The 27,790-nt window shown below is 41.7% G+C and overlaps 1 protein-coding gene across 6 annotated transcripts in view; it reads right to left on the bottom strand.

The window, feature by feature from the left end:
* Positions 1–27,790, bottom strand: part of lrba (LPS-responsive vesicle trafficking, beach and anchor containing) — a 280,974-nt gene that overhangs the window by 219,543 nt on the left and 33,641 nt on the right. For all 6 annotated transcript variants that reach the window (XM_080759177.1, XM_080759176.1, XM_080759175.1 and 3 more), the window contains exons 4-21: positions 24,997–25,092; positions 22,784–22,905; positions 21,357–21,483; positions 20,400–20,519; positions 19,121–19,267; positions 18,244–18,441; positions 16,627–16,760; positions 14,908–15,016; positions 14,243–14,395; positions 13,114–13,282; positions 12,372–12,451; positions 11,224–11,286; positions 9,705–9,802; positions 8,535–8,627; positions 6,942–7,050; positions 5,600–5,681; positions 2,074–2,197; positions 764–956 (exon numbers count right to left, since the gene is read on the bottom strand). In XM_080759177.1, the coding sequence (XP_080615303.1) occupies positions 764–956; positions 2,074–2,197; positions 5,600–5,681; positions 6,942–7,050; positions 8,535–8,627; positions 9,705–9,802; positions 11,224–11,286; positions 12,372–12,451; positions 13,114–13,282; positions 14,243–14,395; positions 14,908–15,016; positions 16,627–16,760; positions 18,244–18,441; positions 19,121–19,267; positions 20,400–20,519; positions 21,357–21,483; positions 22,784–22,905; positions 24,997–25,092 (2,217 nt within the window). The remainder of the gene's footprint in view (positions 1–763; positions 957–2,073; positions 2,198–5,599; positions 5,682–6,941; positions 7,051–8,534; positions 8,628–9,704; positions 9,803–11,223; positions 11,287–12,371; positions 12,452–13,113; positions 13,283–14,242; positions 14,396–14,907; positions 15,017–16,626; positions 16,761–18,243; positions 18,442–19,120; positions 19,268–20,399; positions 20,520–21,356; positions 21,484–22,783; positions 22,906–24,996; positions 25,093–27,790) is intronic.

The raw sequence follows: 27,790 nt of genomic DNA on the forward strand, positions 1-27,790 counted from the left end.
GCATGCGTGCGTGCCCGTCACCCTTAACTGCATCCGATGAGCAGCTTGGTACCTTTGCACGGCTTCCTGTTGGTGTGTGAATGTGGGTGTGAATGCGTCAATGCAACATTCTAAAGCGTTCTGGATGAATGTGGTATAGAAATGCACTTTAACTTTTCCGCATACTGTATGTTTTATACTTTTTTTTAATTTTAACTTGCATTTTATAATGGAAGTCAATGGGGCTTTGATTGTGTGAAAACATGTCCAACCATGTCAGAGGCTGGCCAGTTGTGACCCACTGGTTGCAAAGCAATGCACAAATGATATACTGCAAAGAGAGGGACTCTCATCCAGTACAGATTATGTTTCAGTTTTTTTACCCTTTAGTTGTCTCAGATTCAGTTGAAAACAATGAATCTTCTTTTCTTGTTTCTTTCCCCTAATCCCCTATTTGGTGAGTGGGTCCATGTTCAAACTAACATGTGACAGATGCTAGGATAAGAACTGGATGCAAGTGTTGCAGCATTCACACCAACAATACTACACAGACATCGTGTGTTTGTGTGTGTGTGTGTGTGTGTGTGTGTGTGTGTGTGTGTGCCACTGAGTTTGTGAGATGAAATGGAAAAGGGAAAAGAGAAAGAGTGCTTGAAAGATGGCACAAGTGATATAGATCGAGAGAGAGGAGACGATCCACAGAGAACGATAAACAACTCTCTGCGTACGTGCAGTGTGTATGTGTGTGTGTGTGCGTGCTCATGTACATAACGAGCGCTCTGACCTTGGAGTGTGTGATGGACAGGGTGTCCACCCAGACCCTCCAGCCTCCCCACTCGTACTTGATAGCGTGGTACAGCAGGATGCGGAAGATGGCGTACACCATCTCCGTGATCTTCTGCTCCTCGGAGCTCTTGGGGTTGATGAAGCACAGAGACAGCATCCACTCCTGCCACACGGAGCACTGCAGCAGACTCCTAACACGCACGCGTACACACACACACACACACACCCATTAGGAAATGAACTGTACGATAGCAGTACACTATGAAATCTTGAGCGATTGTTCACTTAGTGTAAAAATGGAACCAAGTGCACATTTTCGGATACCTTCCGGATCCATTTGATTCCACTTATACAGAGTAAAATGTACTTGTAGTGTATTATTTCAGAACACTGTTGATATACCAGATCACATTTTAGTCAGACAACTATCACCCAAGGCAATTCGTGATAAAAAACAGTCAAACTGCTTAAACGTCTTCATCACCAACATTTCAAACAAAGCAATTATTGGAGAACAGAAAAAGGGAAAAAAATAATACAGTAATCATCAGAGCCATGATTCCTTTCATCTCATGATTATATACAGTATCAGCCCTGAGGCATGACAGAACGAGACCAGAGCTACTGTAAGAAGAGGTAAACAATAACACTAGGCAAGCAAGCACACATACTGTACACACATGCAAGAAAAGGGCAGATCCTATAGCTACTGTAGTATGAGCTATACCCCCATGTGACTACAGTACCTATGGCATAACAGTGTACAGTATGAACTATTCATGTGTTTGTAACGATACTGTATCTTGACTTAAACTATGTTTATTATAATAAACTTTATGAATTCCTCTGGTTAATTTCCACAGCGTGTACACACAGAAACACAGTAACACTAACGTGAAATAGAAGTATTTGAAACAAAAATACAATACAAAAGGAAATTTAGTAAAAAGAAAACAATAAACAAAAAAGAATAATGTGAAAATATGTTGTAATCCTACAGAGGATTTAGAAGTCGTATAGCAGAGGAGATGAACAATTTAGAATGGTGGTTAGGATTACTTTACAAGTGAAGTGAGTAACACATAACGACACCCTGACAGCAACAGAAACATTTAATTTGCTAAGACAAGGCCAGTGGAAGCCAAAATGCTTGGAGAATCCTGAAGGATTTGTAGGTTACAGGGTCTCTTTGATTGGTGTGGTGTGGTTGGGCTGGAGGATGTGTTGGTTACCGGAAGAACTCTGGTCTATTTGCATGAGTGATTTGGTTGTCATTATAAGAGCCCCACACACGGTCCTCTTCCTTACCTGCGGTTCTCTCTGCTGTTGTTGAACAGTTTGATCATGTCAGACAGGAAGACTCTGCGGACCTCCATGGTCTCAGGTGACGGGGGACAGTTCTTCAGCAAGGCCGCGATCACCTTCAGGATCTCTGGAGAACAAAACACAAAGCACACACCAATTATCAAGGACACAAATGTATATTTGTCTTATATATATAAGTTTTTAAAACACTACTTTGCCATTTATAATGTATGGACAGCAACACAAGAGAAACCTGTGGTATCCTTACTGTCTATATGAACCCACCGGGAACGAACCAGTGTGATAAAATGTTCAGACTTCAAAAAGAGGAATACTGTGTACCAGGGCACAGTGACTTGCAGTTAAAAAAAGCCTTTTATTAATGCAGATGACCTACGCCTGCAGCCCACACAGACCTCAGTGATAGCCCTCTGTTGAAACACAGCTCTAATGAAAGAGTGCTCCTCAGAGCTCATTTATCTATATTTGAAAAGGTTAATATGACACAAGTCGTAAGCAGTACTCATACCGATTATGTAGCAGCCAGGTCTGTGCCCACACAGTACATGTACTGTGCGCACGCGCGCACGCACGCGCGCACACACACACACACACACACACCCAGGGATGGAGATTTGTCCATGGAACCTTTACAGTTTAAATGTTTAACGTGCATGAATGTGCATATGTTTTATCTGTTTGCAAATTATGACTGAGGGACCCATTTGTCACATGATACATTACAGCTAATTACATTTCGAAGATGGTTAAAATAACAAAAAGTTGGCATTCTGCAAGGAGGACGATTCTGACTGGAAATAACAATCAGAGCTCAGCTTGACAGAGAGCGAAGGGGTGGGTGGTGCAGGGGTTAGAAAGACCACAAATCAACAACTAAATCAGACATTGGTCTGAGCATGTGCAAATCATTGTGTCACAAATCATCTCCATTCTCCTCGACAGCAGACACCTGGGAACTCTGTGGCCGTGCTACGAAAAGCAGAACGAAGGGGAAACTGAAGCAGAATAGAAAAGAATAATCAAATCAAATTAAATTAAGAAAAAACAAAAGTCCTGGGTTTCATTGATCTCTATCATACTGTAAATGGTTTTGGTACTGTTTCAAATCAGAGGGGCCCCCTGAGTCACAGGGGCCCTTTTCTTGGATGGCTCGGCTTTGGTTAACCCGAAGAGACTGGCTGTTTAGATGAATTATCTAGACAATGTCAGTGTCCATTTGCTGTGAGCCGGGGAGACGACCAAAGGGGGCTTCGGTTTCACTCTGCCCGACAACAGCCCCCCCAACCAGACCCCCCCACCCCGCCTCAGTCCTTGGCGCTAACCGATGCCCTCCCTCGCCCCGGCAGACGGCTGTGTTGTTTCTACGCCTTAGTCATTCAAATTATGAGTCGCTGAACCCTTACCGCCAGAAAATTACCCCAGCATGTACCGGGAATGAGGGACGGATAGAGGGAAGAAGAGGGGAGGGGATAAAGATGGAGGAATGGCTTATTGCATTCTCTCTCTCTTTCTTTCTTTTCTTGTTTTTTTTCTTTTTTGCTCTCTTTTGCCTTTCTCTTGAGTTAATTTGAGGGAAACGGTACTTCCTCAGTCTGTTTGATTGGCTCTGACGTTACTAAACACTGCAATCAGGAGGCCATTTTGGGGTTTCGTAGCAGATTAAATCAAGAGAACAGGCAAGTAAAGGAGGAACAGAGCCCCGCCAACACACACACACACCGCTGTGAGTTCTGTGGTGGCTCGCTCATGTGTAGAACTGGGTTTGTATGATATATACTGGCTGTCTGGGACAGTTGGGAAGGGGAGACCTTAACACAATAAAGGCTTTAGGTAATCACTGTGTGACGACGGCTGTACTCCTGTCAGATTAAGGCTGGTTGGAAGTAAACCTCCGCTGTGATTACACCACACTCTGGAGTTTCAAGTCCACTGAAGTTCTGTATATATATATTTGTGTGTGTGGGTGTGTGTGTGTGTGTGTGTGTGTGTGTGTGTGTGTGTGTGTGTGTGTGTGTGTGTGTGTGTGTGTGTGTGTGTGTGTGTGTGTGTGTGTGTGTGTGTGAGAGAGAGAGAGAGATGGGGGGGCAGTTAGGGAGGGAAGGGGAGAGAGGAAAATAAAGATTAAGGAATAAAGAAAAAGAAAGCAACAAAGAGAAAGGGACATGAAAAGAGCCCATGAAATAGAAAGATGGAAAGAATGAGAGAAATGTGAGAAAAATAATGAGAAAATGAGAGAAATGTGAGAAACAGAGAGAGACAGTGGTGGGAAGACAGAGATTCAGAAAGACAGAGACCGAGGGGGAAAGGAGAGAGATGTTTTCTTTTTCTGAGAATTTGGTTTCCACATATGAAAAGGTTTTGGGAGCTGTCATGTGAAACTGGAGGTAAGTAATGGTCTGAAAATATCCTGCAGAAGCACTGATCAAAGGCTGCCCTGGTATTGCTGCTCTTTATGGTGCATCATATAGAAAATAAGCACGCTCTTTGTACTAGTAATGAGGCACTGGTACACTGCATAGATCTGTGCAAGCACAGGCAGAACATCTACTGCACACGCCAAGCTTCAGTGCTTTCAGTGGGTACTTTTACAAAAACATGAAAATAGAGGGCAAAGAAAACAATTAAGGGCTACAAACAGGTAGATACCAGGTAAACGTCGAACCTAGCATCTGTCAAACAACATGCCATCTAAATGCTGTTCAAATGTATTTAAGATTCCATCTATGCAATTGTAATCCTATTCTCACAGGTTCTCTGTGGTAGTAATAACAGTAATATCTCTGCTGTTGGGAAGAAACCACCTAACTCCAACATTTTTCAGGAAATTAAAAATACATATTTTTAAGGAAATTAAGAAAGAAAACAATGCAACACTGCCTCATAAAAGTTGGTATCGTGGCTTTATATATTGTCAATTACTTGCATGAGAAGGGAAGAGGTGTTGGAGTTTGTTGCTTTAGCAGACAGTTTGGGGGTCCAATGGAGTTAAGGTTTTTTCCAAAGCGCTTTTTAACACTTTTCATTGGTTCAATATGTTTTTAACCAACAGCCAGACAAAGGGTGTTCAATAGCACTGATTTATATTTAAAAAAAAATAAACTCAAAAATGGAGTTAGGTGGTTTCTTCCCGACAGTAACGATATTCTAATAACTCATATCCAGTGATTATATTACAACCTCAAATTCCTGCCTTTATATGTATCATTTTATTAATGTTTTCCGTTGCAGAGAAACATGCAGCTTTCATACGCATACACACAGTGTGCTGTGTGTGCGTGTTGTACACTGTTTATACAAAATGATATATCTATCGCATCAAGTATTAACACCATCTGAAACTATAAGCTCAGCCTTCCATTAGAGGCTCAGTTGTGTGATAACAGCCTAGGGGTTTACAGAATGTATGTGTGGTTGTATGTAACAGTGGTGTGGATCTATGGGGAACAGGGTGTAGTGGTAGTAATAGTGGTAAGGGGGTGGATGTGATTTAGTGGTGCTGTGCGCTTACGTGGGTTGAGGATCTTAACGGTGGAGTCGGGGTCCGGATGTTGCTTATGGATCACTTGAGTGCATATCTGCTCCGTCAGAATCTGTCGGGGAAGGTGGGGAGATACCAGTCACGACTCAGGAATATCCACGTACTGTTAGGGCTGTCACGATCATGACATTTTGCATCCGTCTTTGGTATTGGACATTTTAACATAAACATTACATTTCTGTTGGCATTAAGGCCTCGTAAAAACTTTCCACAAGACTTTTAATAATGTGGAAATAGCAACAAGCTACAACAAGCTGTTGTGAGCTTGTAGATCTGCTTCTTTTTTACTATTAGGGAAAATGTATGATTTGTATTATTTATTTATTTTCTTCAACATGGAAACGATTAAGACGAATATGCAAAATAATTGCGTTCGGATTATCTCAAATAATTGTGATCGGGCCTACATACTGTATGGTTGCTCCAGAAGAACAATAGTCTACCATGCAATACCGCAAAGCTGTCCACTATTGCATATGAAAGAGATTGTGTCATCTCTGAGGAAGTGCTGAACCTCCTAGTGTGTTGCTGAGTTGTATTTATGTACAGTATAGACCTACATCTGTTCTCCATAGAGTATCTGAGGATATTAATAGATTCTTTTGCCATTATAAAATGGCCTCCCTTCTCCCTTTCATATTTTGGAAATGTGCGTGCTGCTTGCGAACCCTATATATGGATAATTCACTATCATGTAAGTAAATTTGTTCCTTTATCTGTAGACTGGAGTCTTGACACTACAAAACAGTGCTTGCCTGCCACGGTGTGTTTCATTATTATGCAATAGTCTGAACTCTGAATACATATTTACAACAACTTTCTTAAAGGCTCATGAAGTATTAAGCCAACTCTTTGTATGTATGTGTGTGTAATGTAATTGTTTTACAGTATACAATATGTACTCCTAAATGAATGCTGTGTTTTGCTTTCAAATTAAGCTGGAGGCAGCAACAAAATATATTTAATAAAAAATATATTAATAAAATACAGTTATTTACAACCACATTCATTCATGATCATCATAACAGTATTTGAATAAATAATTTGTGTGTGTGTGTGTGTGTACACACACACACATAGCAGCAATTTGTGGTTTTCCAACAGTCTTCCATGAAACACTATTCCATGAAAAGAAACAGTTGGCAAACTATAGATCAGGCTAGTCACAAATAGCCACATAGCTCTGAAAATCAAGACAACACATGCAGCGCACACGTGCAAGTACCATCACGACAACACTTATTTCCATACAAAGGACATTATCATAACAGCGCTGCCTATTGTTCTACGTTGTACCATCGGGGGGACTGACCTCAAAGAGCACGTTGTACGTTGTCATGGTAAAGTGGGTGGAGTGCAGCATCAGGCGTTCGCTGAGCAGCGAGAAAAGGCCGTGGCTGAGCATGACCTCAGACTTCCTCCTGTTCCAGGGATCAGAGGGCAAAGGTCAGAGAGGCTGAATATTGATCTAGCTACAGTTTTACCGCAACACGGCGTATTGGTTCATAACACTGCACAACGCTGTTACATTGCCATTGCAATGATGCATATATTAATTTTATGTATATTATTGTACAAAAATGTAATATTAATATGAGAATCATTATAGGAGCAGAAAGATTTTTCAATGGCTTCAAAGACTATTCCATATTTAACCACATTAACCCTGGCATCCTAATTTTGTGCATTTGTTTTTAAGGTTTTAAAAAAAAAATGATTGGAAAAAATATGGAGAAATAGATCAGCATTTTGCCATTGTATGTTATGTTAAGTATATTGGGCTTAATTGACTTCACATGCTGAGTCACAGAGAGGGACAGAGTGTTGTAATGTCTTAACACGGATGAAATAAAAACAACACTTCAACACCTCAATTACATTTTCTTTCACCTCATCATAGATCAGTTTATATTTTAGAACAATGATGACAACACTAAACTAAGCACAAATTAAAGGCAGCCCATAATTCAGAACAAACTCCTTTGTTGAGTTTGGTGAATTGTCTGAAATGAAATCGACGTGAACCTAAAGCACTTGTCTTGATTTGTTTATATAGTTTAATTTATGTTAATTCTACCTTTTATGCACGAGACCTGTCCTGTACTATATGTCCATGTACCTTGTTGGTAATCTTGTATAAATCCTTCAATATTCTTTTCATTGGGTTGTCAAGGCACCAGATGCCAAAGAAAATTCCTTGTATGAAACTCTCACTTGGCAATAAAGTGAATCTGCTTCAGATTTGTTTTGGGTAGTAGAGCAGAGAGAGACAGGAAGGAGAGGGTAGAGAGAGGAGGGGATGACTTTTGACGTGACACAGGTTTATATTTGAACTCAGGTTCTTATTATGTGGACTACACTAAGAGGTTGAGCCATCAGGAATACCTAGTTAGGAGTGCTTACTGAGTAACTTCTTGGTCAACCTGGCATCCAGACCACAAGATACGCCTGTGATGCAGGGTTCATGCAGAATAGGTTGCATACTGTACACAGAGATTGGTGGTAAATTATTAAAATAAATCGCTGGCATGACCTAGGTACTTTTGCCAGGTATTTCTCATTTTTACACGCAAAATCTTTAATTCATAGTGAGTGCCTTATTGTCAAAGACAGAGAGAACAAAAAGGGAATTCACAATGAGAAATAAGATATAATGAACTACATTGATGGGGTGAAGTCCAGGCATAGAAAACCTCTCGTCATTCTTTGTTTAAATTGAACCTTTTTGGATCATTACTTATATTTAACAATCTAACCCATTTGTAGCTATTTATTCTGAAGCAGAATTCCATGGCTTTGGAAAATGACTGATAATTTAATGTAGGGCAAGTAGAAAAGTACAAAATTGTTGGAGGAAATTAAATGAACTGAACACTGGATCACAGAGACATTTAACTGGACTTACTTTGGTGGCAAGTTCTTCAAAAAGTAGCCCAGGACTTTCAGTGCCTGCACTCGAATATGCTCAGATTTGGAGGCCAGCACCTTGTAGACCACACTGTAAGAACAGCATAGCATAGATTGAAATGATGTACTTAGTATAAACCCTGGTTAATATGTTACATTATTGTAGGTGTAATGTAAATACAGTACAAAGATTATAATAGATGATTGACGTAGTAGCATAACATCATATTTATTTAATATAAGTTACATTATTATTATTTTTTTAAAGCATTCCACTTATACTAAGTGGAAATGTAAGCCATTGTTTCTACTGTATGTGTTATTAATAAACACACGATTCAAGTTTTTTGTGTGTGTGTGTGTGTGTGTGTGTGTGTGTGTGTGTGTGTGTGTGTGTGTGTGTGTGTGTTTGTGTGTGTGTGTGTGTGTGTGTGCATGCGTGTCAAATAATTTATGACGGTATCCAATTTTTAACATTAAACAAAAAAATAATGAATTTATATGGCCGTTACTTGGGCCAGCGGTGATACAAAAACCTTTTGTTTTCAAGGGATCTACGAGTCTCTCAATGAAATAAGAATTCAATATATGCCCAGCACAACAGACACCATTTATTTTCTATCTTGAGCCATAACCATGAAAAACAACAGCAGCGAGCAGCTTAAATTAGGGGAATAAATCAGAGCCCTGCAGGGTTTCAATAGTTCAGAGAGAAAGCTTCAAATGAAACTAGTAAACCATCTTTATTGGTCAACTGTGTCATCTGGCTCCATTTTAACCCCACAACACACACACACACACACACACACACACACACACACACACACACACACAACCCCTGAGGTACACTGAGGGACAATATGCTGGATAAGCAAAAAAACAAAGCTGTGGAAATGTGACATCTGCTTTGGTACCTTTAAGAAAAGAATAACAATATAGGTGTTTTATAAATAATAAATGAATACTATGTTAATATTAGATCAACATTAGATCGAATATAAAACTGTCATGTACACATTATTACACATATCTATCTGACACAACACTAAAAATATAATTAAAATTGTAACACAGCTTTGATTTATATATAGAACAGGGGAAGGGAGGCAATGCAATCACATGGTTTATCGCACATTTCTCATTACATATTATTAGGTGTAATTGTTACCGTATGCCATTTCGCTGGTCGAAGGCCTGCACCATGGAGCCAGGGTGCTCTGACATCAGAGCCACCAACAGTTGCAACACGTCCATGAGGTTGTCGTCCTAACACACACACACACACACACACACACACACACCTTTGTCACTATTGTCCTTCAGCGGGACACCAGGGATACATTTCTATTATAAGAAATGCAATCAGCTGACAGAACTGAAGGCTGTCACTTTTCATTGTGACATCAGTGAAGAATAAATAGACCCATCAAGCTTTTAACTGCGAGTCTACTGATGGCGAATAGCTCTCTCTGTTAAAATTGGCTGCTTACACAACACACCTGATTCCAGTGATGGATTTAGCAACAGTACAGCACAGTACTGTACATCTTATGAGTGCCATATATACAGTAAAAACTCATGCCACTCATTGGTTAGTAATGAGTGAACAGATTAATTTGTCATACAACAAATACAGAAGATTGTGACGTGTTACTGTTGAGCTTTAATTCGTTTTTAATTAGATTTAAAATTAGATTTGTTTTGTATTCGAAATACTTCTGAAATTCCTTTAGATTTTTTTTATGACAAATTCCTTTCTACAGTATGACATACCCAAAATAGGGTTGCCATGTTGAAAGTGTTTAAGAGATATTGAAGTATCTTCGGAGACGCTGTACTCTAACATATATAATATTCTTAATACTCTTAACTTTATGAGTAACATTTTCATCTGTGAACTGGAACCAGAATCAGTTTGTTTTTCAAGTACCAACTCATACTTTAGGAAACTGACTTTGTAGCAAGGGTGTAGTACTGTATATTATCAAGATGTATGACTGACATAAGTACAAAAGAACTGATGTAGTGACAAATGATGACAGCAAGCAACTAGGCCAAAACATGTTATATGAATAGAGCTACAATTTAATTTAATTAATAGTCACTACCATCTCTGGTACATGGTGTCAGTTGAGTAATGTGGTCTGACTAAAGCGGTCAGGGCCTATGTCATTAAAGGAAAGCCTCACAGAGACTGACGTCCGCATACAACTAAGTGTTCTTACAGTATATGTAATGTATTCATAATTGTTGGTGCAGAGTGCAGACCCAGATGATATTGTAGTTGAACAAAGTGAGCCCATCACAAGCATTAATACAAATGCGTAACAGGCATTTAGAATGAATGAACTATGAATACACAGAAAAAAAGAAAGACAGTCATGGGCCTTCAGATGACATTGGAATTCGTGAGGAATGCTGTAATCGGCATTTACTCCTGCAGGGTTTATTATTTTACAACCTCATTATACTGCTATGCATCGCTGCAGTCCAAACATGGCCGCTTCTGCTGGTGATTTGATTGGCAGACGTGGAATACTTAGCAGAACAGTAACGTTTCGCCCAGGGTCCGTTCTGTTCTGCTCTTATGCTCCTACTGTACTTCAGAAGGTGCAGGAGTAGGCAACAGCTGTGGTTACAGTGCCATCTAGTGGTGGGTGGTAATATTTTCTGGTAATCATGCCTACCTCGTGCATGGTGAGTAGATAGTTGAGGATGCTCTGCAGTTCATCTTCCTTCACACCATAATCCTGGTAAAATCATCACACACACAAATCAGTACACCGTGTTCATTGTAGGTAGTTTACATGCCGTCACACCAAGGTCTAATCCTGGGTTTTCGGTATGTTTGTGTTTCTACACAGGCATTACACTGACCTAAACAACACAAGGTATCTATTGATACTTTCTTTCTTCATTTTTTTTACTGTCAGCAACAACTGAACATGCACACACGCGCGCGCACACACACACACACTACAGCCTTTTTTTTTTTTTTTCGACTCATTATATCTGAGTGGCTTTCACACTAAACGATTGATAGCCGACTAGGCATCACACACTGCAAGAGTTCACCAAGATGCGATCCAAACCCGATACATATAGGCTACATCATTTGTTTTTTATTCAAATTCATTTTTATATCTCACGCACGTGCAGGATACCGTGATACAAGCACGAGACCGACACAGGACGCATCTCTCTCTCTCTCTGCGTGCACGCCACACACACACACACACACACACACACACACACACACACACAGGCTACATAGGGCGAAATGTTTGTGATAGCGTATACTATAGCCTACGTGCGCTATAGCGAGACAGGACGTTAAATCTTGATTTTCATTAAATAACTGTCTGTCTCTCTCTCACACACACACACGGTCCAAAAGTTTGCTCTGCACTGTTGATTCCGATGTGGTTTTATCAACAATATTCAAGTGAAATGCGTTGGTTTTATAGACTATTTAACAGCAACATTGCGCTAATATAGTTACCAATATGTACGACACAGGGATTTTACCCAAGGAATAAAGGTTATATATATTATCATCTGATCATCTATCGTGCCAGTGAGTGAGCACAGCTGTCCTGTGCTCTCATTGGCTGTAATATGGCCTTCTCGGGACACGGTCGCAACCCAGAAGGCGTCAGTGAGCGCTTTTATCGGTGCTATATCTTCTCGCAGAACCTTTCACACACAGCGAGCAAAACCTCGCCGATCAAAGCCCGATCATGCATCAGATCGGGGGTTTTGTCGGCGAGCAACAAAAATTGTCCTCGACAGCATAATCGGAGCTTAGCACATAGCACATTGAGCTTCCGCTTACCTTCATTATGAGTTGCTTGACAAACAGTAGCAGGAAGGCTCGGAGAGACAGGATCTCCTTCTGGTTGGGTCGTGGACCATCTACACAAACACAACCACACGCACTCTATCACTGTCCAACTAACTGCACATAATGAGCAACAAACACCATTATAGGATTAGTGATACGATTATACTAGTGGTAAATTATAAATAAATAATAATAATACATAAAATATGTACATATAATTTAATAAACAATGTTTTACAAATGGCTTTATCAGTCAAATGGCGATTAGGTGGCAGGAACATTAGGTATGAAGAGGATTCTTTGGCCTTAATGAGGCAGAAGGGTTTGCAGGGAGTTTAAGCTATCAGTTAGTTTCAAAAGAAGAAAAACTGTTCAAACTGACATTTACCAGCAAACTTTAACCTCGATGTTCCGTTTGAAATTCAGGCCAAACACTTAACAGAGCTGATAGCCCAAGAACAGCATGCATCTCAGACAGGTCAGATAGGGATTACTGGAATCTAGTTCCAGTATAAATATCATGAAGAAAGAAGCAGATAACTGTTGCGTTGAAAAGCTTGTAGATTTGTGTAAAAGTACAGCTGTAACTCGGGTCTGTTTTACTAAGAATCAAGGGATTAAGTGGATGGAAACAAGAATCAGAGCTTGGTGAAAATCAATAGTTCTGTTCTAGAAGAGGCTGAGAGAGAGAGGGTGTGTGTGTGTGTGTGTGTGTGTGTGTGTGTGTGCTCACCAAGGCCCTTAGGCACAACTCCACTGCGGTCCTGGGGGTTGATGACCCAGTAGTAGTATTTGAGCGTGTGCATGACCTGCAGTACCGTCCCCACCCTGCGGATGGTGTTGTAGATGGTCACTGTGCTGATGAACTCCGTAGCCAGGTAGGTGTACAGGGTCAGCTGGACCTGCAAAACACACACACACACACACACACACACACACACACACACACACACACACACACACACACACACACACACACACACACACACACACACACACACACACACACACACACACACACACACACACACACACACACACACACACACACACACACACACACACACACACACACACACACACACACACACAGTGTGATATCTTTTTGTGCCAATGATAAGTGGGTACTTGTAAAACCCGAAGGCTCTATAGACTATAATCTCTCATTTAAATTACAGTGTGGAGTCACAGGTGGAGGTTGGAGGGGGTGTGAGCAGCCTCTAAACCACAGCATGGAGGATACTGATAACATAAAGGACGTGGGAGGAGACGGCAGGCGGCTGAGTGAACATGCGCGCGCGTGTTTGTTGCCCACAGTTTTATGTCCTGTATGAATGTGTCTAAATGCATTATGGTTTGTGTGGAAACATACTGTATGTGTTTGTGTGTGAGAGAGAGAGAGAGAGAGACAGACAGAGAGAGAGAGACAGAGAGAGAGAGAAAGAAAGAGAGAGAGAGAGACAGAGAGTCAGAGAGAGAGAGAGAAGGTATGGGACAATAATCGTTATAGTCATGAAACGCTCACAATAATCATATGGCAGGGGATTAACATTTTCAGAGAAATTGTCCATTGTCATACACTGAACCCTAAAGTAAGCTCTGTACTTGGACCACCACAAATAGCAGATCTACAAGGTCGTGCGATGCATTGTGAGCTTGTAGATCGGCTATGTATAGCTAACGTTCCCCCCAGAATACGGATGCTGCGCTGCAAGTGGTTACCAAAAGTGGAATTTAAGCACATTTTCATTATCACGATAATATCGCTAACTGTAATTATTTTGACCACAATAATGATGACATGATCATACGGTCCCATCCCTAACACACAGAGAGAGAGAGAGGGGGGGGGGGGTGTCTACCTTGGCTGGTGCATGGATCCAGATGGCAGGGTTAAACAGTATGTGGTCACACAGCTGTTTCAACAGCATCACACCGTTCTGCAGGTTGCTAAGGTAACGGGCAAAGGTCAGCATGTTATCCAGCACTGGCCTCGTCACATGGACCTTGGAAGACTGGAGGACAGACAGACAGGTGGATAGACAGACAGACAGACAGACAGACAGACAGGGGAACCAATGAAGTGAATCAATTTTTAAAGAAAGGAGGCCATACAAAGAAAAATAAAAATAAACAAATGAACAGAGGAGGAGAGAGAACACATGCAGAGAGAAAGATGAAGAGCAGCATCTCTTCTGTCTAAAAAGCACCAGCTCAGCTCTGACCTCTAAACACAGCTGTCATGTGCAAGAGTTTAGTTTGTGTGTTGTGTGTGTGTGTGTGTGTGTGTGTGTGTGTGTGTGTGTGTGTGTGTGTGTGTGTGTGTGTGTGTGTGTGTGTGATGTGTGTGTGTCACACACACACACTCACAGTATCATTATCCTTGAGAACAATGCAGTCATTAGTGAGTAGGTGTGGACGTTATCTGAGATGACTCTAGTATTATGTGGCTGAAACAATTTGAGTGCATTATTTTTAAAGTGCGCGTGCTTGCGTGCGTGCGTGCGTGCGTGCGTGCGTGCCTTACCTTCTCCAGAGTGTAGCCGATGACCAAGAAGCCTTTGCAGGCCAGAACCTGCTCTTGCATTGCAACAGAGTTCTTCAACAACTCCATCACAAAGGTCAACAATGTACAGCTAAGAGAGAGAGAGACAGAGAGAGAGAGAGAGAGAGAGAGAGAGAGAGAGAGAGAGAGAGAGAGGCATACAGACAGAGAAGAGGGCATCAGAGCAGACCTCATAATAACAGACAGACAGACAGACAGACAGACAGACAGACAGACAGACAGACAGACAGACAGACAGACAGACAGACAGACAGACAGACAGACAGACAGACAGACAGACAGACAGACAGGTGCAGTGACATTGAGGGGGCTGATGTGCTGCTGACTCAGATACATAACAGCCAAGCAGTGTGACTGAATGAGGCTGTCCTGTCACCTCCTCACTGTCACAACATTACACTGATCAGCCTGGACGCTGCTCAAACTCATATGGAGCTAAACGACATTTTTAGGTGACATTCTGTTTATCTTTTAGGGTTTGGCGTTTTGTGGATTACAACAAAATCTTTGGTTTTCATAATTCGTTAACGTCGTCACTCAGGTCAGATGAGTCGGATGTGCCACGTGACCGAGTGATGATCCAGAGTCAACACTGTGCTGCAAAGGCACATCATGTACAGTACAGCAAATGTCCACTAAGGAAGTCTGGTGGGTTGGTGAATGCCAGTACTGGCACATGGAGAAATACAGAGATACAGATGTTCAGAGCAGTCCGTCTTATTCTACAACAGCCTTGGGGCTGACAGCTGACAACTGACAACTCTGTTGCAGTTAAAAGTAATGTGATTATAATAAATGACAAAAGTATTGAGTAAGATTAATAGTGGATGCCTCCAACTGATATATAACCCTTCTAACTTGACACTAATCAGGATTAATTTAAGGCTACATAATACTTGAAGGTGGTCTGGCATGTTTACGGTAGCTCTTCGATTTACGATTCACGATACTTGCCATTAGTGCCCACCATTCTCCAACACATTTGGTGTCTATGGAGCTCAGACACTGGATTGGTTAATTCATTGACTTATATGGTATGTTTTTGTTTCACCCAGAAAGCCATTCATATCAGCACAGCATGGAAATCAACTTGCAGTGCTCGAGATACATAACAGTAGTTCATTCAAGACACGTCTCTGCGCTGTTATTTTTCATAGCATTTGGTGTTGCATTATAGCAATGTTTCCCCTATATGCATTCAATAGTGGCACCTGCTGCTGCTCAACTATTGCCCATAGCGTTTTGCCTTGAGGTGGTCCAAAGGGCCACCGTGACTCTGAGACACATGTCCATCTCAAAGACACTTCTTATTCTTATTCTGAATGGAACGATTTAAATATATGTACCACCACTGCTATAACACTGTTTAACCCATTTTGGGCGGGAACCCCTTTTGGTGTTAGCATTATGTCATGCTTTAGCTATTGAAAAATAGCGGATCGACAAGCTCATAGCGCGCCACCGAGTGGTGCACTACGAGCTTGTAGGTCTGCTATTTTTGAAAAATCTGTAGCTTTTTCAGAAAACTGTCAGGATGTAGAAGACATTTTTAGAATCTGATCTCAGGTCAAAATGGGTTTTAAAGCATTTAAATTGTTTTAAAAACTCAAGCTGAAAACAGTCCCTACAGAAGAGTTAGCTTTACAAAGCAAAATGTGTGCATGCGTGCGAGCGTCCTACCAGACAGAGGTGTCCAGCTCATGGCTGGAGGGCTGGCAATAATCCAGTTGTGCAAACAGGGGGAAGAGAACCTGCACACCTCCGATTGAATGGATCCCACTCTGCACTGAATGCGTTACTACCGCCTTCACATCCTGCATAGACACACACATTTCAACATGCATAAGGAAAAGACACAATCATTTCTAATGTGCACAGTGCGCGTGTGTGTGTGTGTGTGTGTGTGTGTGTGTGTGTGTGTGTGTGTGTGTGTGCGCAACAGAAGCAGCCTCCAACGCAAGGGCATTGATGGATTCTCTGCTACTGAGATAAGAGCTCGTCAGAGAGAATTCAGTTAGTGCTTGAGAGGAGAGAAAAATTTGTAATTGAATAAAATGTCAGCTCTCTACCTCACACATCATTCTAGTTTCTCCCTTTCTCTCTCTCTCTGCACAGTAAAATCATCAGTGTTAATTTAACTCTTAAGGGTCTTTGGAGTTATAACACGGAGGATGTTACACCGTGTCACCTCTCTGCTCTATTGTCCTGTCTCCCTCTTTCCCTGCATCTGCATGTATACATCCGTGTGTGCATGCGTGCGTCTGGATAAATTACCCCTAAATGTGCATTTAATCATCCATTACTTTCTCCCAGAAGCACCTTGGCAATGAAGTTATGACAGGGAGATTGAGTTAAGAGGACTCAGCCAGGGAGAGTTTGAGAGAACCAATAAAGCATTCCATAAAACACTAAATCTCTTTGACATTAAACTAATCAAAACACATAACTGCATAACTGGAAACTATTGCCGTCTAAAGTCCATTTCAGACGCTTGGAATGAGTGCCCAGACTGACCACTCATTGCAAAAGTTCCAAAAAATATCCGATTGTAAACATTGTAAAACTGAGATTTGTAACGAGTCAAACTGATATTTCTCAACAGATACTCTCCGCCAATTTGTTTTTTCCCTGCACTTTTCCATGTAAAATTTGTATTTCATAATAACCAGATATCCTGCCTGCCAAAATAAAGACTTGAACTTGTGAAAAGAAAAAGAAAACGTTTTACATGGATCAACAAATTTCACCACTTTGTCACAGAAAAAATAATACACTTAGTGCATAACCCTAGCTCCCATACTAAAACAGAGACATTTCCATCTAAAGACTAATACAATTATTTGAGCAATAAGGTGGTGGTGTTCCAGAGCAGCTGTTAACAGGTGCAGTCGTCTGCCTCGCTTAGCTCAATTACACCGCTGCCATAATGAGGCTGTTAAAAGGAGAAGAAGCCCTTTGGGGGACATTCATTATTCTTGAGGGTTGAAAAAGAGAGAGAGATGGGAACATCTGGAAAACAAAATTGGAAGGAGGAGGGAGGAAAGAGCTGGAAACCACTATTTTAGCGGCAGCTGCTGAAGACCGCTGGCCTCAAGTCACTGGTCACCTTCTGTAATTCTACATGGCTGACCATTGTGGTCAGACAACAAACTCTGAATGGCCTGTGTATGGCCTGTGTATGGCCTTATTCTGAGCAAAAGTGTAGTCACAACAAAGTTAATATCTGTGGAAAACAAGCAAAACATTAAACAAAATGATGGGTCTGGCATGCAAAATATAGGGGGGAGGGGTGCCAACCTGCAGCATGAGGGCGTGGGGGGAGTGGACGAAGATGGAGGCGTTGTCCTTGGGGGAGGACTCAAGGCAAAGCTGGGCGTCGGTGGCCCGGGGGTTGTATGTGAAGGCGATGCTGGAGGACAGCTTGCCGTCGTAGAGCAGCGTCTTATGGTGCTCCGCAAACAACAGGTCACTCTCCACCTTGTACTTGAACGTACCCTGACAGACAGACAGACAGACAGACAGACAGACAGACAGACAGACAGACAGACTTAGCAATTCGCAACCACTGTCTAGTCGTTGCCCCCCAGGGGGGGGGGGGGGGGGGGGGTCCCCAGCTAACTTGACATTGATTTCTCACTAAACGGTAAACAAACCAACATACAGTATAAGTGTATACAGGGTATCTGCACATTTATAAAGTGACAATTTAAGGACTTTTTATATAATAAAAAAATAGTCAATAACACCATTAGTGCATCAATAATAATCAACAAACTATTCCATACTAAACAGTCAAACATTGACCAAATTTTCAAATATTAGAGGCAAAAAAAAATTATTTTCACAATATTGCTTGTCGGGCTAATATGTTTTTCTTTTGAGGGCCTGCAAAGTTTGAGAGCCCCTGGTCTACACAGTGATGTTCTCACACAGAAAAGAGCCTGGGGAAAGAATGACGGACAAAGGCCTCGTCAGGGCTGAACCAAACACTGAGTCTCCACTCAGGGTCACATTACATCAGGCAGATATTCAAACCATGTCCTTCCATGATTCTCGTCTTAGAATGCACATATTAACTTATTCCGCTTGTGTCATTGGATAATGGAGCTCAGATAGTGGATTCAATAATCACTAGAGAGAGGTAGATGGTGTGGGTTTTGGTGGTTCCCCTCACCTTGTACCCTGGACCCAGCTGGTATATGGCCAGGATCTGAGCAGCACTGAGAGCTTCTGAAAAGAGGTAGACTGCCCCCATCTGACCACAGAACACACGGTTGGCATCCGCCGTCTCCGACGAACCCAGGAAACACTTGTCGAAAGTCTGGATGGAGGGAGAGAGGAATATAGGAAACCAGAGACAAAAAAAAAGAAGATGTAAATAAAGACGGCAGGAAGGAAGGAAGGAAGGGAGGAAGAATGGAAGGAAGGAAGGAAGGAAGGAAGGAAGTGGAGGTGGAGGTGAAAAAAGTGAGTAAGACGAAAGAAAGGGAGAAAATGACAGAAGAGTATTGAAAGCGAATAGAAAATAAACATATATAAATATGTCCCTGTTCTCATGTCTACCTACTCTCATGGTGTCAGTCTGCTCTGCCTCTCCTCAGGGCTGTAATCTTAATCAGCTACCCAATATCATCTCTCCAGCACGGAGAGACAAGAGGATTAGACTTCAGTGCGGCGAAGAGATTCACTCCTCAGAAGATGATCTAAGAGTCTGTACTTTTCTCCAAAAAGCAATACAGAAGATATGACAGAGTTCATCAGGCCAAGTGTGAGTGAGAAAAAGAGGGGTCTGCTAGCGTGTGTGCGTGCGCATGTGCCATTTCCTCCCTGTGCTGTCCTTGCCAACATTCACACACAGTGTGTGGTCTCACCCATGAAACCCCCTGTCAGATGGGAAAAGATTAGATGTAGCTCAGAGAGAGGAGGGCATGCAAGGTGATTAGCTCCTCACTTTTTCAGCACAAACTGCACTGATAGTATTCTGTTTCTGAAGTTGATATAACACAGAGAAACGGTAGAATATAAAGCCCATGCCTCCAGTACTTTGACAGTGGGAGGTCACAGAATTGCACTCTGGGATTTATTAAAGCACAGTATTAGAGCATATAAACAATTAGGGCCATACTTTAGAAAACGTTGGACATACTTTAGAAAACGTTGGACATCGTACTGTGTTGGGAGTTTCCCACTGGGTCCCCTGCCTGGTCAAGAGCGCCCCTGTCTGGGCAAGGACCTCCGTGTGAAGGCCCCCAGGCAGAGACACTGAGCCAGGCATTATCCAGGGGCCTCCCCCTGGGTCCCCTGCCTGGCCAAGAGTGCCCCAGACCTCTGTGTCAAAGCCCCCAGGCAGAGACACTGACAGCCAGGCAAGGACCAGGGGGCCATACTGATTTGATCTCTTTAGAAAACGTACGGACATCGTACTGTGTTGGGAGTTTTCGTTGGGCACTCACATCGCTTGTGTTGACGAACCATGTGATCTCGCCGAAGGAAGCCAGCTCTCCGTTGACGTAACAACTAATCTCGCTGTTCTTCCAGCGATTGTAGACGTGAACGATGGTCACCATGTACCACTGGAATCACAAGGTGATGACAAATGAATCAATAGAAAAAACATATTTGTGTTCATTTAACTCAGAGCCTACAGATGTAACCAAATGGACCTGCACGGGTTGATTACATTTGTACAATCAGAGTTACAAATGGTTAATTAACACAGGATTTTACAGTAAAGTGAATCTGAGCTGATCATTTAAAAAACACACAATTATGATGGCTACTTCGGTTGTAACAATTTCATCTCTCAAACTTGCTCCGACACCAGTGAACAGTAACTGGTAATCACAGCAAACAAGACCTCATCTTAGGTGTTATTGCTGAAATGGATCACTAGTATCACACACGAGAAGACATGGATAAAAGCACTGAGTATTTAATTAGATTGGGTCCAATGCAGGACATGACCGACTCCCCAAGATCCCCTCGAGCTTCAATCCCACCTACATGGGCTTCTAGCCTTCCTACTCGATGGAGCAGCCAGTGAAATAGGTTATTAGTTTTTACAGCTACCCTGCTGAAATAGGTTAAATCTGTTACACAATTGAACACAATTTAAGCATAAAGGCGGGGTTCTGTGAGTTTCCAGTGAGGTTGGATGAAGCAGGGTGTTGGCCTGCTACACAGAGGACCCTCTGTGCAGGAGCTTCATATCGGCTGGAGGCAATGGATTTTTCCGACTGTAATTTAGTTTACTGTAATTTTGTATCCATCACGGTGTCTGTGTCTGTGCGTCCAGCCAGTATGCAGTGTGATATTTGTTACCATGTTTACAGCGACGCATCCTGCATTTGTGGTCCTGTGGTTATGTCTATTCGGACTCATCCTTCCTTCCTTCCTTCCTTCCTTCTTACCTTCTGTGGTTTGAAGTCATACTTCACGCAGTGCTGGAATCCCTTCCCCTTAGACTTTAATGAGGTCACAATTAAACAGCCTCCCACAAAGTGTGCAGAGTAACCCAGGCCTTTGCTCGTACGGAAACTGAAAGGAAAGAGAAAAACGTGAACAAAGAAAACATGCACGCACATGACACACACACACACACACACACACACACACACACACACAGTGTCAGAGCACAAATGCACGCACACATGATTACGTTCACACAAACAAATGTGACCAGATTACCCCACAGAAATGTTTTACTTTCCAGCTCAGTATGCAGTCAGACAGCTCACTGAAGCACTCCCCAACACTCAAGGACAAGGCAGGGTAGAGGTCCAATAAACCTCACAAAACATTTAAATACAGGTTTGAGAGGGAGATAAGGCAGCAAAACAACTCAATTTCTCTGCTTCAGCACTAATTCCCCGGTCCTTTGTCCCAGTGAGAAAGCTAGATGTGATTTAGGGGACTAATCTCCTTCTCTCTTTTTTTAAAGGGCACCAGGGCTGAGCAAGAGGAGGTTTTATTACAGATGTTGTCTAGTAGCAGAGGCTGGCTGTACATCTTGGTTATCATTTTTATAGACACCCCCAAACACATCTCCCTGTTGCATGAAGTGCATTTGTTTTGTTTTGTTTTGTTCAGGAATTAATTATCATCTGAAAATAGGACAAGTGGAGGGCCTTGATTTACCCACCACAGAGAGAGAGAGAGAGAGAGAGAGAGAGAGGATGGAGTGGCCAATATCAGCCTTTGTAATTTTTTCTATTTTATCATCTGTGAAGTTGATCGCTTCATCTTTTGTGACTGTTTTTGAGAGCAAGAAATTCTCAGCTTTGAGACTGTAGCATACACATGTACATGCACAATCACACACACAGTCTCGAAAGTCGAAATCTTGTTTTAATGCAGTTGCATACCGCTGGCTTTCACGCAGCTCTACATGTTTTATTCATACATAGGAGTTTAAGTTATGCATCGGTACCTCAAGTCAAGCCTAAAATTTGCCATTTCAGTATTTTTCATCCACAGTGGATTCATGGAAAGAAATACCAATTGAAAAATGAGGTCCAAGTACAGTAAGACTCAACAATTAACTGCAAATATATCTAAACTGCAGAATTAAAGCATTCTGTATTATTTCATAATACACTGTTTGGGTGTCAGAGAGCTGCTTCAGTGTAGACGCAGACCATATGAATCAAGTGGCAGGAAGTATTGATTTTTAGTCAAATTGAGAACATTTAGTTCTTATTCTAGCTCCATAAGAACACTGGGATATACATACTGTACATGAACACATTATAGTTCACAGCCATATTTATGTAACGTTTACCAGAAATACCACAAACAAGTGGGTTTATCAACAAGATGCAGGGGTACTGTGACTTACCAGTAAAGGTAAGGTTTGTCCTTGTCAACGTTGATGTTGTTGATGGGGTCCATTCGCAGCCAGGTGTGGAAGGTAAAGCCGCTCTGGTATGGCCACTTGGCTATAGGAGGCAGAGCAATGGCCTATAGGGGACCAGACAGTTATACTGATGGTTATACTTATGCATACAGTATAGCCCAGCCCTGGTGAAGGTGTGTTCCACTAAGCACACTTTTCTATAGTTATGTGCGATTCTTAGCCTACTGTGTGTACTTTATGATGTATTCGAACTGAGTAATGTTGTATTATTCAAAGGCCGGGGCAGCGGGCCATCAAAATGGGCTCACAACTTGTTCAGAGAAAAACAGGCATGAAAATGGTTAGCTATTTCCCCAGTATGTGAGCAAGGTCTCTCTAGATGATTTGACTGCATTTGCAAGTTGAATGAAACACTGTAGGATAGTAGGTCAACACTCTTAAAAATGGAGTTCACCTGTTTAGACTCCAAAAAGCTGACTTAAGGAACAAAATGAAACCCCTTGAAATTTGTTTTGTGTTTTTCTTGTGTGTCTTGCTGTGTGTGGGTGCGCGTGTGTGTGTGCGCGTGTTTTTTTATGCTCCCAGGCCTTCCTGCCTCATTAGTCTGGCAGCTCTCAGGACAAGGAAGGCGTGTGCATTGTATTTTTGTGCTGCTCTCTCCCAACATTACAATGGTACTTACTAACCACACACACACACACAATAAATGAAAACAGTTAAAAACACAGAAATAAACCTGATACACTCAAAAACAGGTAGAGTGCATGCACCTGCATGCACAAACATAATAACACACGCACACACTTCAGATGAGCCAAGTCAGACCTCGTGCCAGCAGGACAGCCTCCTACACACCATCAAAGCACCATCGCCATGGCAATGAGGGGTTATACACAGAAACTAGGAGCTTCATACTCAAATGCACACATAAATAATAGAACTTGCATGCGCACGCACGCACGCACACACAAACACACCATTTGTTTGTGCATGCATTGCACATACAAATAACTGCAAGAAGGCTCTCTTTCCCTCACTCTCTCTCACACATGTTTTGTAAATCTACTTGTACACATATTTGCGGATAATGGATGCATGGATGCATGATCCACAAAATGCATAGCAGTGATATGCAAAGGACTGCAATGGAGAAAGAAAAGCTGTTCTCTCTTCATTCCAGCAATAAGATTTTGCTAAATTGGTGCCAAATTACCTATCTCGTTAAATGTCACTCGTCAATGTCTTAATACAAGCTTAACGAGTCAAGCACTCCATGTTTTAAATCCCACCAATAGCACAAAGACAGACTTACAGATTGAGACTGCTGTATTCTATTTCAGGACTGTGGATCCTTCGAAAAATTATTCCCAGGGGACTTAGGCATTCTTCTTTCATAGAAAAATCTCATGGGTCAGTGAATGGACTGGCTAGATAAGACAGTCCACTTGGCAGCAGCTTAGGGAAGTGTCATGGCTAAGCTAGTTATAGCTACAGCCACTGTCTTAAATAAGTTTTGTGACATTAAGAATACGATATTTACCGGTATGTATTTATTCATAGTAGTCCGATTACTTATTTTATACATTTTTATTGTAACAAATATTATCATATCAAATACAGTGTACTGTACACTACAGTACCGTATAAAACAAATAAAATGTCATACTATGACACCCCTGGTAAGACTTTTATTGTAAAGTCTTATGCACACGTGACCGTCTCAGAGACGGGTGACCTTCAGGCATCTCTCCAGATGTGAAGGTCTTTTGACTGAAATGTTGCTTAAATAATAATCTTTTATTGTGAAATGAGCTTAAAGTAAAGCTATTTTTACTATAACTTTTACTGTAAAATACCATTAGGGCACTGTAAACCTTCAATTGCAGTAACTTAAGTTACAAACTGTGGAGTTCTGTCTTTATTCACAGAATGAAGGTGATTTTACTGTAAATGTATTTATGCAGTGGTTTGCGACAATCTTTGGGGTTAGTGGTAGTTTGGAGTAGTGCCTAAGAATATGTGCAGTGTGTTGTATAACAAAAAATATATAGCATCACTAGACAGAATAGTTGCCTGTAAAACTCAGGAAATCAAACTACAGGATAGGTCAATCAAGCTTACCCATATTGTTGATTTATGGTTGCTGTGTGTGTGTGTGTGTGTGTGATAGATAACATGTTTCATTTTGTACTCACAGCAGCACTCTTCCCTGGGAAACTGAAGAAGGCGTCCGGCCCGTTTCTGTGTGCCATGCTCTTCAGCACAGACAGCAGCTTCACTGCATGAGGAGGCTGGGATGCGCGTGCACACAAGCGCACACACACACACACACACACACACACACACACACACACACACACACACACACACACAAATGTTTAGAAATTATTAATGTGTATGCCACCACACACTAGTCTTGCATGGTCAGCCCTCCAATCTGGAGAAACTCTCATTTGAAACTGTTGTCAAATGTCACGAGACCTGGGCAACATATATGGGGCTTTCCCCATGTACTGTATGGGGATTTTGAGTGATACACTGACTGACGGGAAATACATGATTCCATAGTTAACTGTGACCTTTGTGGCAAGTTAACCACAGTGGTTATCATGAGACTGTCACATGATAATATATTGGAATTCCCATATTGATCACAGTCAAGGATCTCCATATATGGGCATAACAGGGATTGTATTAGGGTATCAGCTGGGAATTGCGCGCGCGCGCACACACACACACACACACACACACACACACACACATTATATTTCGGGCAAGTTTTATGGCATAAAATGTGTGCCAAGTGGGGCTTCGGACCACAACAATGGGGTCCAGGTAGAGACAGACCTTAATTTCCAACCTTGTTGAGATTGTTGGATTTCTATTACTATGGTTTCCAGTTGATTGTTATTGTTGTACATGTCTCCAGCTTGACTTTGTTTATGAAGACATGCCTGGTAGAGATTACTTTTTGAAAGCCTTCGTGACCTGGGGGCTTGCCTGGGGTGTGTGACGCGAATTGCGACTTCATGACAAAGTGACGAGAATTGTGGGTTATGTGACAAAAGCGCAAGATTGCATAGTTATCTGCGACCTTCGCAATAAACAAATGCTTTTGTTTTTTGTAATTCAAATAAATTTATTTTTCAAAACGGTACATGTAACGCTACTTTCTGCAGTCGCCATCTTTGTTAGTAGTTTAATGTGGACAATATTGATGCGTGGACCTGGGTAAGCCCATCCCCGCTATGGAATGTCTCCAGCCCATACTGCCACATTTTTCACTTCAACGTTCCCCAGGCCTTCTTAGAAAGCAAGCCTGGGATCCAAGGTAAGACACACACACACACACACACACACACACACACACACATGTCAACGTGAATGCACTATCTATGCCTGCAAGCACAAATAGTGTATCTCTACACACAGTTACATATTTATTACATGCATGCAAGTATACAAATATACCAGCATCCCAAGTACAATATGCAGCATGATGTGTGCAGCCCCACACAGGCACACACACACACACACACACAAAATATTAAATATGTAGATATTAAATATTTACTGATTGTTCTAAATTTACCTCCCTCTTATCAGAGGTCAACCTCCAGAGGGATTTATTCCAAAGACATCCTAAGACATCAGTCTCCTCATCTACTTTAAGTGACGCTACTGAAGCATCTCCAAAAATACTCCACTCAACCGACTGAAGTAACACAGAACTTTCATCTAAGTAAGTAACACACAAAAAAAACCATTATTTATTCACATACGTAGGTCTAATTTTGTAATGAAATGAAATGTCACGTTTCAATACAACGATTTTAAATTATATACATAATATACATTATATAAAGGTACAGTATATACTGCTGTATATATATTATAGAGAGAGGGGTGGGGGAGAGAATGAGGTGAGCAATACACTTTAGAAGAGACATAAGAGGGAGAGTGCTCTCCATTCTTTCTCTCTCCTGAGATACTATTTCACAGAGAAGAGGTGGTACTGTAGTAGTCAGCTGGGAGGTGGGGGGGGGGGGGGGGGGGATGCTGAAACGCAGACGTGCAAAAGCAGTTTGGCCTATTTCCTTGACAACTTGATTAGGCCTATTGATCTATGGTCTCTCCCTGTCTCACTCTCTCGCTTTCTGTGCCAGTGGTTCAACTGCAGCATAGGCTAGTGACTAATCTGTCTGTGCACTCAAATCTCTTCTACTCCAGATACCCTGCCTGATCAACCCCTGCCTCAAATGTGGCCGAGTGCCACGTGTACTGTAGTGTATTGTCTTTGTCTATTCACTTAAGATGAGGTTGTGCTGATGACAGCATGCAATACTTAAAGGCCGACTTCACCCATGTTCAACCTATCTTCATATCATTGGTCCTCACTAATGTTCATGTTAAAATGGTAAAAAAGGCTGTCTCATAGGAGGGCACTTCAGAAACCTGCCTACCAGTGACATTATCGTTAGGCTGTGTTTTTGTTTTGTTTTTTAAACACATGAGAACAATGGCTTCCAATATAGCGCGCTAACTTTTCAGGAATAGAAAGACTGCAGTTTCTATTAGCTTGGATTCCCAATTGATGACTGACTGTCCACAGGCCTCCTCTGAGACATGGAGTGAATAGACAAAAATGGTACCATATTATAATGAGCATTAGTGAGGACAAATTATATGAAGATAGGTTGAACATGGGTGAAGACGGCCTTTAACAGAAGTATTGCATACTGTCATCAGCACAACCTCATCTTAAGTGAATAGACAGACAATACACATACATTATATGAAGATAGGTTGAAAATGGGTGAAGTGAAGTAGTAGAAGTAGTAGTAGAAGTGTTGCTGCCCTAGTTTTACTGAATCACATTCCAATACAGCACCTGCACTGTACCCATTTCAGGTTTTTAATACAGTCCAACTCAGCTTAGTGAACTGACTAATTATGTATGTTCTGTAATGTGCTGTGAGGTTACTTTGG

This window comes from Protomyctophum bolini (assembly GCF_963924005.1).
Source record: "Protomyctophum bolini genome assembly, chromosome: 3".
NCBI lineage: Eukaryota > Metazoa > Chordata > Actinopteri > Myctophiformes > Myctophidae > Protomyctophum > Protomyctophum bolini.